This window comes from Oncorhynchus gorbuscha, linkage group LG08 (assembly GCF_021184085.1).
Source record: "Oncorhynchus gorbuscha isolate QuinsamMale2020 ecotype Even-year linkage group LG08, OgorEven_v1.0, whole genome shotgun sequence".
Lineage (NCBI taxonomy): Eukaryota > Metazoa > Chordata > Actinopteri > Salmoniformes > Salmonidae > Oncorhynchus > Oncorhynchus gorbuscha.
In genome coordinates this window covers 14,143,163-14,155,309 of record NC_060180.1, presented here as the reverse complement: position 1 = coordinate 14,155,309, position 12,147 = coordinate 14,143,163, and the positions used below count along the sequence as shown (strand labels likewise).

The 12,147-nt window shown below is 41.1% G+C and overlaps 1 protein-coding gene across 2 annotated transcripts in view; it reads left to right on the top strand.

Annotated features, from left to right (window-relative positions):
- Positions 1–11,919, top strand: part of LOC124041230 (disintegrin and metalloproteinase domain-containing protein 12-like) — a 144,429-nt gene extending 132,510 nt beyond the window's left edge. For both annotated transcript variants that reach the window (XM_046358582.1, XM_046358581.1), the window contains exons 21-23: positions 5,889–6,137; positions 10,649–10,818; positions 10,939–11,919. In XM_046358582.1, the coding sequence (XP_046214538.1) occupies positions 5,889–6,137; positions 10,649–10,818; positions 10,939–10,993 (474 nt within the window). In that variant the 3' untranslated portion in view covers positions 10,994–11,919. The remainder of the gene's footprint in view (positions 1–5,888; positions 6,138–10,648; positions 10,819–10,938) is intronic.
- Positions 11,920–12,147: the final 228 nt, after the last annotated feature.

Here is a 12,147-nt window from a genome sequence, read left to right as displayed (position 1 = left end):
TAACATAACAACATGTGGAATAAGTCAAGGGGTTTGAATACTTTCTGAAAACACTGCATTCGTTACACCTGCTACAGAACATGAGAGCGGAGTTGAGCAGTTGGAAATCCTTCCATGTCTTTCCTACCGCTCTGCTAAATTCACTCCGCGCTCACAGACAGAATTCGATTCATTCATTAAAATCAGAATTTAACAAACTGCCATCTATTTTTGTGACTACCTAGGCCTACCAATAATTTTTAAAGTATTGAAACCAAACCATATCGATTTGAATGAAAAGTGATCTTTTTTTGCTGAGTTTAGGTCAGGAGCCAGATAAGGAACCTAAGAAGGAACGGAAATTAATTATTTAGACTATATTATTTGAATTATTTCAAGGCATATAGGCTGTGACTTACTTTGAATTAAATACAAATTAAACTAAAAATGATTTATTAGTGCTTTTTAGAAACATGAGTTTGGCCAGTCTGTGACTTCAGGCTCATGCGATGGTACCTTTCTTTTAGCATGTGCACGTAGTAACTACACTATCATGCTTTTGGGATAAATGTATTTTCAGATTCCTCAATGATTCTTTAGTTGTGGACACGACATCACCACACTCTCTCTCTTACTCTTGGTCCTCATCTTTGTAAGTCACCTTGATTAAGCACCTGTGTGATTTATCAGTTTCCTTATGAAAATATTTAGCGAACTCCATGACAGTAGCTTAAGCAAGGAGCTATAGCAGCACACAAGTAGACTACAGATGCATGCTGGGGCGGGCATACCCTGAGCTCTTGAAGTGAGCGCTACTGGAGCAAAATTGGAGCGGGCCAGAAGGCCGCCGCTCCAGCCTTTGGGAATCTCGCAGTAATGATTTAAACCCCTGGGGTGGCAGGGTAGCCTAGTGGTTAGAGCGTTGGACTAGTAACCAAAAGGTTGCAAGTTCAAACCCCCGAGCTGACAAGGTACAAATCTGTCTTTCTGACCCTGAACAGGCAGTTAACCCACTGTTGCTAAGTCATCATTGAAAATAAGAATTTGTTCTTAACTGACTTGCCTAGTTAAATAAAGGTAAATAAATAAACATACTCTGACCCGCTATAACATCTGCTAAACTGTGTACGTGACTAATAAGGGAGCTGGAGTCCGCACTCAGGTTTTTTCCCCCAACCTTCCCATATGATCAATTGATTAGTATGGTTCACTCACAGGCCTACACAATGGATGATGTAACAAGTACACTTTGCATTGTATAAAGGATGGATGTAGGGAGAACTAAGACGTGTGTTAGCAAAGAAGTATTACAAACGAATGGCTGACAAACTGACACACCTTTGGATTTCTAATGTAATGATACTGTATCAGAACCGCAGCACCACAACAGGGAATCAACTTGGACTGAAACCTGCCATGCTTATCTGAACCTATTAATTCCAGACTTATTGTCAAAACAAGTTGACGGCTAAGCGGATAATTGATTTAGTCTCAGCGGCTCTCCCTTGAAGAAATATTCATGAGGCCCATATTGCTGGCAGAAGGCTGGAGGAACTTTAATTGAGATGCTGCGGTCCATTTCAATGAAATGGTAATCATGATGCAGTATCATTATAGGGTTCTGCCTGAAATGAAAAGTGTTTGTGTACAGGGACACAGGAGAACAGGGTTGATTGATTCAAGCGTAGGAGGCAAATTGGGGTGGACTTGTGTTTGAATTGATAAGCATTGAGGGATGTGCGTGCATGTGTGCGTGCATTCAAACAGCCAGTCGATTCCCATGGAGAACAGCTGGAGTGTATCATTGCGGTCTGAGTTCAGGGTAAAGGTTAGCTGGCTTAGGCAGGAAGGAAGATGCTTAACCCAGTTCCATCTCCAATACCAGTATCTTATCTTGTAGTGAACATGTCTGGCTCCTCAGCAGTATTCAGTCCATCTGTCTACTGTATCTGAACAGTCAAATAGTTTGCTTCACCTGTGTCTAACTGACAGTTTGCTGTAGTCCCACTCCAGCTGTTTGTTCTGGCAGTCACGGTTGCCTCTGTCCAGATGTCCAGCAGACTCTCTGCAAGTTACCTGGCATAGCTGCAGTCCAGGCCAGTTCAGTCAGTCTAGCTATCACAGGTGCAATTTGGCATATTCTGGAGGGCTAACAGCGGTTCTGGACAGGCAATTTGGTGCTGTCGTTGACCATTTCAATGTGTTAAATTCATGAACCATGTTTTCTGTTATTGACTGCCTATGACACCTGTTAATTCATAGTAATATCATCTCCATGACAGAGAACTTAGGTATAGTTTTACCCATAGAAATAGTAATGAATAGTCAATGATGGCATAATGGGTGGACTGGCAGCCATTTGGAGTGTACCCATGCCTGGAAGTAAAAACAGGAAGTTTATCCTTCAATCTGTGCTGTGATTTGTTGAGTCAACTCACATTCCCCAAAAATAAATTCCATAGCATGAGCCACATCAGTTAGAATTAGAGGTTGACCGATTAATTAGGGACGATTTCAAGTTTTCATAACAATCGGAAATCGGTAATTTTGGACGGCGATTTAATTATATATATATATATTTTTTTTTTTTACACCTTTATTTACTCTTTATTTAACTAGGCAAGTCAGTTAAGAACACATTCTTATTTTCAATGACGGCCTAGGAACGGTCGGATAACTGCCTTGTTCAGGGGCAGAACGACAGATTTTTACCTTGTCAGCTCAGGGATTCAATCTTGCAACCTTATGGTTAACTAGTCCAACGTGCTAACCACCTGCCTCACGAGGAACCCGCCTGTTACGCGAATGCAGTAAGAAGCCAAGGTAAGTTGCTAGCTAGCATTAAACTTAATCAATCATAATCACTAGTTATAACTACACATGGTTGATATTACTAGTTTATCTCGCGTGTCCTGCGTTGCATATAATCGATGCAGTGCGCATTCGCGATAAAGGACTGTCGTTGCTCCAACATGTACCTAACCATAAACACCAATGCCTTTCTTAAAATCAATACACAAAAGTCTATATTTTTAAACCTCTATATTTAGCTAAAATAAATCCAGGTTAGTAGGCAATATTAACCAGGTGAAATTGTGTCACTTCTCTTGCTTTCATTGCACGCAGAGTCGGGGTATATGCACCAGTTTGGGCCGCCTGGCTCATTGCAAACTAATTTGCCAGAATTGTACGTAATTATGACATAACATTGAAGGTTGTGCAATGTAACAGGACTATTTATACTTAGGGATGCCACCCTTTAGATAAAATATGGAATGGTTCCGTATTTTACTGAAGGAATAAATGTCTTGTTTTCGAGATGATAGTTTCCGGATTCGACCATATTAATGACCTAAGGCTCGCATTTCTGTGTGTTATTATGTTATAATTAAGTCTATGATTTGATAGAGCAGTCTGACTGAGCGATGGTAGGCACCAGCAGGCTCATAAGCATTCATTCAAACAGCACTTTCGTGAGTTTTGCCAGCAGCTCTGTTGTTTATGACTTCAAGCCTATCAACTCCCGAGACTAGGCTGGTGTAACGATGTGATGTGAAATGGCTAGCTAGTTAGCGGGGTGCGCGCTAATAGCGTTTCAAACATCACTCGCTCGGAGACTTGGAGTAGTTGTTCCCCTTGCACTGCATGGGTAACGCTGCTTCGAGGGTGGTTGTTGTCGTTGTGTTCCTGGTTCGAGCCCAGGTAGGAGCGAGGAGAGGTACGGAAGCTATACTGTTACACTGGCAATACTAAAGTGCCTATAAGAACATCCAATAGTCAAAGGTATATGAAATACAAATGGTATAGAGAGAAATAGTCCTATAATTCCTATAATGACTACAACCTAAAACTTCTTACCTGGGAATATTGAAGACTCATGTTAAAAGGAACCACAAGCTTTCATATGTTCTCATGTTCTGAGCAAGGAACTTAAACATTAGCTTTCTTACATGGCACATATTGGACTTTTACTTTCTTCTCCAATACTTTGTTTTTGCATTATTTAAACCAAATTGAACATGTTTCATTATTTATTTCAGGCTAAATTGATTGTATTGATGTATTATATTAAGTTAAAATAAGTGTTCATTCAGTATTTTTGTAATTGTCATTATTACAAATACATTTTAATAATCGTCCGATTAAATCGGTATCTGCTTTTTTTGTCCTCCAATAATCGGTATCGGCGTTGAAAAATCACAATCGGTCGACCTCTAGTTAGATTCATTTGAATGAACATTGTCATGACGTTGGCTTGGGGGAGGTTTATGACAGTCATAAATACCTCTTTCCCCCTTTCATCTCTCTACCCAACTGATGTTACATTTGCAAACCCTTTGGTTAACATAGCGATTCTGGGAACATCAGAAGGTGGGGGGAAATTAACTATATTCTGGTAATCTGACCAATTGAACATATGCGGTGGTACTTAATGAATATGATGTCAGTTCGGTTGTCATCTGAGACATTCTCATCAATGATAAGATGACATAAACTCTACAGTGGAAAGTCTACACACCAGTTATAGGATTCACATGGAATTGTTGTTAAATTTAAATGTTTGAATATGAAATTATTCGTGATGGGATGAAACGTGATTTTAGCTTCTAAAATGTGAGATTTGGGTTTTCATAAGGTAAGGGCTCTGCTCAATCAGTGGTCCGCCCCTGTGAAGGGACATGGGCTATAAAACTTTTCAAACATGCCCTCCTCTCCCTTCCTTTATAAAGCCTTGACGACAATATAACCTCCTGTTCCGAGGATGTGAGGACGACGGTCCGATGTCAGAATGATTCAGATAATAACTACAGAACGAAGCCAACATCAGCGTGAGCTCTGGTTGCGAATGGTATCAACTTTTGACCTCTTATTCACTACAGAAGTGATACCTCCTAGCCGTTGAGTTAGCAACAGCAGCTGCAAACACAGGTTAGGAAGGAACAGACAGAGTATCCCGTCTACCACACAACAACGTTACTACAAAGTATTCAATTTACCGGCAGAGACATTCTTCAAAGGACTCGGTTGGGCAACACGGCCTTCCATCTACCACCAACCTACTGAAGCGCAGCTCAGAGTAGATGTTTATTGCATTTTCCTTTTCCAAATGGGTGGTAATATAGAATGCATAAGATACTGTATTTACGATAGCACAGCTTCTCCCTGTGTCCCCCAGTCTTCCCACTCTTTCACTCAAACCCAGCCCCCTTTCTTTTGTGTAACCAGCTGTCATAACTGTTCCGCCCGCTAGGGACATTTTCCTTTATGACGTAATTTGTAATCAAGTTATGATTAATTATGTGTATGTGTAATTCTGTGTGATTAGTTAGGTATTTAGCAAATAAATAATTAAACCCAATTTTGTATTGCTGATTCAACTTGTTAGCCAGGGTTCGTGCAGATAACCAAGAATTTACAACTTTCAGATGAGACTGAATTAAGGTGAGGATTAATATTGACTGCTATTGATGTAAAATATTACTAGGTCTTTAAGAGTTTATTCGGAATATAACAGCTCTATAAATATTATTTTGTGGTGCCCCGACTCTCTAGTTAATTACATTTACATGATTAGCTCAATCAGGTAATATTAATTACGGATAAATTATTTTATAGAATAGCATATCATATCCCTTAATCCAGCATAGCCAAAGACACGACAACATTCTACAGTACCATGGCAATCCAGCATTAGTTGATAGAACGTTCCAAATGACCATAGAAATACCAGGCAGCCATTACGAGTGTACCCATGAGTTTACCAGTCAATTGCCAGGGTTAGAGCTTCCAAGCTTGTTCAATTCATTCTTATTTCTGAATGCGGTAAGACAAGGAGGAGCAGACTGCGGAGAACATAATAGCTGAAGCCCAAACTAACAGCTCTCTCTTCTCTACCTCCATATCCCCAGCCATCACACCTGAGTTCGGAGCCTCTTCTCCCTCCACACAGTTTCCACTCCCACAGCTTGCGGCGGCTGCCCCACTACCAGCCCCTCCACATCAGCCACCCCATGCCTGTCTCCCTGAGTGTGGGTCAGCAGCCCCTGCCACCGGTCCCGCCCCACCACAAGGCTCTGCCGGCCCACACCGCCCTCTCCCCACCACGGGCACCGCCCTTCCACAGCCTGCCCCGACAGCAGCCCTACAGAATGGACCAGGTTAGTACAAACTGTTCAGCTATACACCATGAATACAAATACAGATGAATTTTCCTTATTGGGGATTTCTTTGGAAATCGACATAGTAAAAAGTTGATGGATGAATTTCCACAATACATACAATTCTAAGAACATATTCCAAACATATTCCTCACTCACTTATTCATAACACCTGCCTTGGGTCCCAATACCCATACTACTACACAATGCATAAGTTATGGACATTGCATAATAAATAGTGTGTTGCTATAACCATTGGAACAGCCTTACAGTTCTCCATGTTCTCCACACATCATGGTTTGTGCTGAGCCACTGGGGCTGTGTATAGAGGATGTAAGTCCATCTGTCTGCTCAGGGCTCACGCAGGCAGCTGATCTGTATGCTTGGAGCACAATGTCAGTTGTCCGCAGGTTTATGAGGCACAGTGTACACTAGCAGATGCACGTAAAAACAGACATTAACTTTAAGATGTTACTTTTCTCTGGTATATAAACCACATAACTGCTCCCAGAAGTAAGGAAAGACCATGCAAGAGATGGAGAGAGACAGATATAAATGTAATGCATCCTTCTCCTGAGGTACTCTCTGTTGAGGTGGGGCAACTGATGGATCACATATGTGGGAATGGAGTGTGTGTGTGTGTATTTTGGTTTCCATAGCAACCTAACTCAGTTCAGTTTCCCATTGAGAAAAAACAAACAAATATGGTTTTTGTACATCCAAGGCGCTCAGATTATTTTGTACTTTTTATTTTATAAACAAAACATGAAATAATGATGAAATTCAAACTCATGAGCTGTATACACTGTGTACAAAACATTAGGAACACCTTCCAAATATTGAGTTGTACCCCCATCCCCCTTTTTCTCTCAGAACAGCCTCATTTTGTCTGGGAATGGACTCTACAGGGTGTTGAAAGTGATGCTGGCCCATATTGGCTCCAATGCTTCCCACAGTTGTGTCAAGTTGACTGGATGTCCTTTGGGTGGTGGACCATTCTTGATACACACAAGAATCTGTTGAGCATGAAAAACCCAGCATCGTTGCAGTTCTTGACACACTCAAACCAGTGTGCCTGGCATCTACCATACCCCGTTCAAAGGCACTTAAATCTTTTGTCTTGCCCATTCACCCTCTGAGTGGCACACATAGACAATCCTGTCTCAATTGTCTCAAGTCTTAAAAATCCTTCTTTAACCTGTCTCCTCACCTTCATTTACACTGATAGAAGTGACATCAATAAGGGATCATAGCTTTCAACTGGATTCACCTGGTCAGTCTATGTCATGGAAAGAACATAATGTTTTGTACACTCAACCCAAATGTCCGCTATGATGTCTGACTACCCAAGCGTCGTCCTCATGGTCTAAATAAGGTTTCACAGTTCAGGCAAAAAAAGATACATCTTGACTTAGGTCTGCTGAGGGGCACAGTTGGTGTTGAATGTGTGTGTCCATATCATGTCATATGGTGTCCATGGTGACCTCTTTTCTACACGACTCCTGTAGTGGAGTATCTGATCCAGAACTACCCCTGCTGTGTAGGATTCATTCTCCATATATCCACCACAGAGATGCAGACACACAACACTCAATGTATAAGATGCATTTAACAACAGATCTAGGATCCGATTACCCTACCCCTTAACTATCAGAGAGATTAAAACGCATCTGATGCAGGGTCAGTAGAGGCAACTTCTACTTACTGGGAGCAACTCCAGTCTGGAAAAAGTCTTAAATCTGATTAGGTCTTTATTTCAACCTCTGTAGGTCCTCTCTGGTTTTATCTGCATCAGAAGATGATTCAGCTGCCATCTACAAGAGGTGATCTTATTCTCTGAGTTTAGAGATTCAAAAGGCAAATTGAAGCAAACAGACCACTGTTTCACAATAAGTGGTTTCTGCTGTTTGTCCTATTACAAGAGTCTTTAGATGTGTTTTAAGGTGCAATACATTAACACTAGTACTGTAGACTCAGTCTAATGTGTTTTTGTGAGGGCAGTCATATCCGGTCTAAGAGCTGGGGATGGTCATTCATAAACAATTAATTCAATAACCCCTGGCTGCATTCAAAAGACACACCCTTACACCTCAGCCCTCAAATGAAATGGACACTTCTGATGATGTATCATGACGTCTGACGAGTATACACTTGCAGGGCGAGGGAGGAAGGAATTACTTTTAAATGGACCGCCCTTGCCCGGAAATTTGTCACTTGTTCATCTCGCGATGATTGTGTTTTCAGCCACCAGTAGTTTGTGGGTGCTTTATATGAGCTACAGTAAATTATGATTTCATGTCTACTTATATTAACTATATAATTATTCATATATGCCTACTGTATGATAGCTAGCAAATTAATTAGCTAACTAACGTTAGCCTGCCTAGCTGGAACTTCTGAAGAAAGAAAGGAAAATGTTTTATTTCTACAATTTCCAAAAGCTAACCAAAGAAAAACATCATTACTTTTATGATACGTCTTTGTGCATTAGTGGCACAATTTCAAACGTATTTACATTCGTTTTTACTTACACTTGTATGTTGACTTCATATTGACGTTGAGGTTTTAAGTTTTGTCGGACCTTTCTTAGTGTTTAAGGCGCGAAGTGATCATAATTGTACACTCACAAACTTCATTAAAAACGAGGGCAGAGGGGCTTATGTTCCCTTGCTTAGCTATTCATTTGGACCGACGACCATATGGCCGCGGGGATTCCCCCAGGGCATAGGGCCATTACTTTGAGTTTGAAGCGCAGCCCCTGTCATGCAGTGTTGTAGTACTTGATATCATATTTTGAGTCTCGGTCTTGTCTCGTTGGATACATTTGTACTCGTTCTTGACTCGGTCTCGGACAGTGAGGACTCTTCATTTTTTCCGAGACCAGCGGAGTAAAAAACCAAATTATCAGCTTCCATTTAGTCAGCCCATAAAACCCCTTCACCGGGTCAAATATATACACTCCTTTCTTGATACATTAATACCTGAATAGTCTATATCTAGATGTTTGCGCAGTGGTGTGCCTATTGGACCTAGGTCTTCAGTGTGTGACAGGTTATTAATACTGAAATAACAGCAACGGTAATACCAGCATAGGAGTGCCATTTTGTAAAACACAAAGGGCCAGTGGTGTAGTGGATGCTACCCAGGTATATACAATATAGGCACTTTTTTCCCCCCATCGCTGGGAAATGTTGAGCCAAATAGCTCGTGCTTGGCTCTCCCAACTCCTTGCTCGTTCTGCCCGCTATAACTCATTTGTTGTCTATCTTGGTTCAGTTATAACAATCTTTGGTTGAATGGCAGATGCCTTCTATCTAGTTTCTGATGACCTAGCCAATGGCTGATTTAGCTAGCGAGATTTATCTCCCCAGAGACAACCAAAGACAAAATCCTGATTGGATATTTTTTTCACTCTTCAGTGCTAACCCTTTCCAACAAAAATTGAAGAGATTAAATCAGAATATATTTGAAAATAATAATGTAATTATGATTATAATTTTATAAATCCTTAGCCCTTCTCTGAAGGCGTAGAAGGCCCTCATTGTTCCCCACTGTGTTGGGGTTAGTCATAATTTGTAGAGTGGCTCTATTTACCCTCCGTCTGCCTTTCTTCACCATTCTGAATGTCTTAAGAATCCATATGTTCTTCTGAAATATGAACACAGATATACTGGGCATTGTGAACTCTTATTACCGTGACGATTTGACAAAATTACAATCATGGTCTTGAATTTGACTTTTTCTGGTCTCGGTCTTGACTCGGTGTTGGACCCCTTGTCCCCATTCCGGTCTCGGCTTTGACTCAGTCTCGCCTCCCTCCGGTCTTGGTCTTGACTCGATTTTCTCCGGTCTTGGTTTTGAATCTGTTCGCTTCAGGTAGTCTCGAACACAACACTGCTGTCACGTCTTCTGGTGCAACTATAACCCCACTACTTTGCCTACCGCAGCCATGTTCAAACCACTCACATAATGGAACAATATTATTTTACATCAGTGGAACAAAACATTTCAAACATTGTCGGTATAAATCACCTTCAAGCAGTTGCCGACACTGACACATAAATCATTACAGAGCTGAAACTCATTTAGTTTAGGACACACTTTCCACTCTTAATATGTGACAGTGATTTCTGGGATTTCACAACAGCATGGATGTTTTTACACTTCATTCAGTTCTCTAAATGCTTTGCATTTGGTGTTTGCTGAAACTTGGCACTTATTTCTGAGTATTGCTCAAGGTTTCTCCCTTTCCTCCCTACAAACTGTACAGAGCAGCTGGGATGCTGCTAGCAGATGTTTGCCATTACCTCGCCCTCCCCTCCCCGTTTTAGATTAGTAACACATGATGACACATCGTTTAGTTAAACTTCCAGAGAGAACTGCTACAGTGGTGGCTACAGACCTGCATTGTACAGAGCCTACCTTATGTTGATGACACACTATAACACAGTGCCCTCTAGTGAGGTTTCAGTACCAACACTACTCTTCAACTTCTGGTTTATTGTTCCTAGGACTGCGAGAAACCCAGTCCACCCCAGAAGCCCCTGCCTGCAGACCCTCTGGGAAGGAGGGCTCGGGTGGGACGCAGCACCTCGGTGGTGGGGATTCGCCTCCCTGGACCCATCCCTATCCCCATCCCCACCGTACCCAGACCCCTGCTCACCAATCCACAACTGAACAGGTCTGTGCTACGGTGGCCTGGCTGGCACAAAGTTTATAGGTTTATGAGGAGTGGCTATCTTTTTTTTTAAAGTAATCATTGCTCTGCATTTCATTCACTTGTGCTTTTTTCCCTTTTCAGACCTGCACCCATACAACCCCTGAGACTGCCAAAGACTCATCATTTTGACCCCTGATCTCAAAGAAGATCTGATGGAATGGAAAAGTGGAGCGCTCTATGGATGGAGACCCATATTTGCACTACAAGAATACCAGACCTTTGCAACTTTGAAAGTGTCTCAGAGTTTTAGGGAAAGGAGACTGACTTCAAACCTTGGTGCTGTACCTCTGCTTTTGTTGTCCTCGCTCAGGTACAAATGAACTATTTAATGTCTATATTTATTATTACTGTGTGCACAGTGCACCCTGGTAGACCCTATTGACAGTAGCATATTGACACTTGGATCGCTGTTGGTGATTTTTATTTTTTAACCCCAGCAAAATCAGAAGACCAGTTTGCCATATAATGGAGGGTATGGTTTTATATATACAGTTAAGGAGAGACATACTGAAAAAGGTATTTTATTTTTATCCTGTGAAGTTCCTAGAATAATTGGAGAGAAACACAGATTGGGTTCAAGTTAAAGGGAAACAGAGCACTGCATGGAACACTTTGTGAGTAACTTGTAACTCACTAAGCAGCAGTGTTAGGGACTTGGAATTGTTGTTCAGTTTATCATTAATAAGAAGTGCTTTTACAATCAAAGGCGTCCACTCACTTCATAATCAGAAACGGTGTTGACTGACATGTTGGACGTATCAATTGAGGTGTGTTTCGACTAATCCAATTCAGTGCAAAAGCAAGGGAATTGTTCAGAATGGACACGTACTTGAGAATGGACTGTTACGTGATCTTTGTATTCATACATGATCTTTATTCATATACAGTTGAAGTCGGAAGTTCACATATACTTTAGCCAAATACATTTAAACTCAGTTTTACACAATTATTGACATTTAATCCTGGTAAAAATTCGCTGTCTTAGGTCAGTTATTTATTTTAAGAATGTGAAATATCAGAATAATAGTAGAGAGAATGATTTAGTTCAGCTTTTATTTATTTCATCACATTCCCAGTGGGTCAGAAGTTTACATACAGTCAATTAGTATTTGGTAGCATTGCCTTTAAATTGTTTAACTTGGGTCAAATGTTTCAGGTATCCTTCCACAAGCTTCCCACAATAATTTGGATGAATTTTGGCCCCTTCCTCCTGACAGAACTGGTGTTACTGAGTCAGGATTGTAGGCCCCTTGCTCACACATGCTTTTTCAGTTCTGCCCACAAATGTTC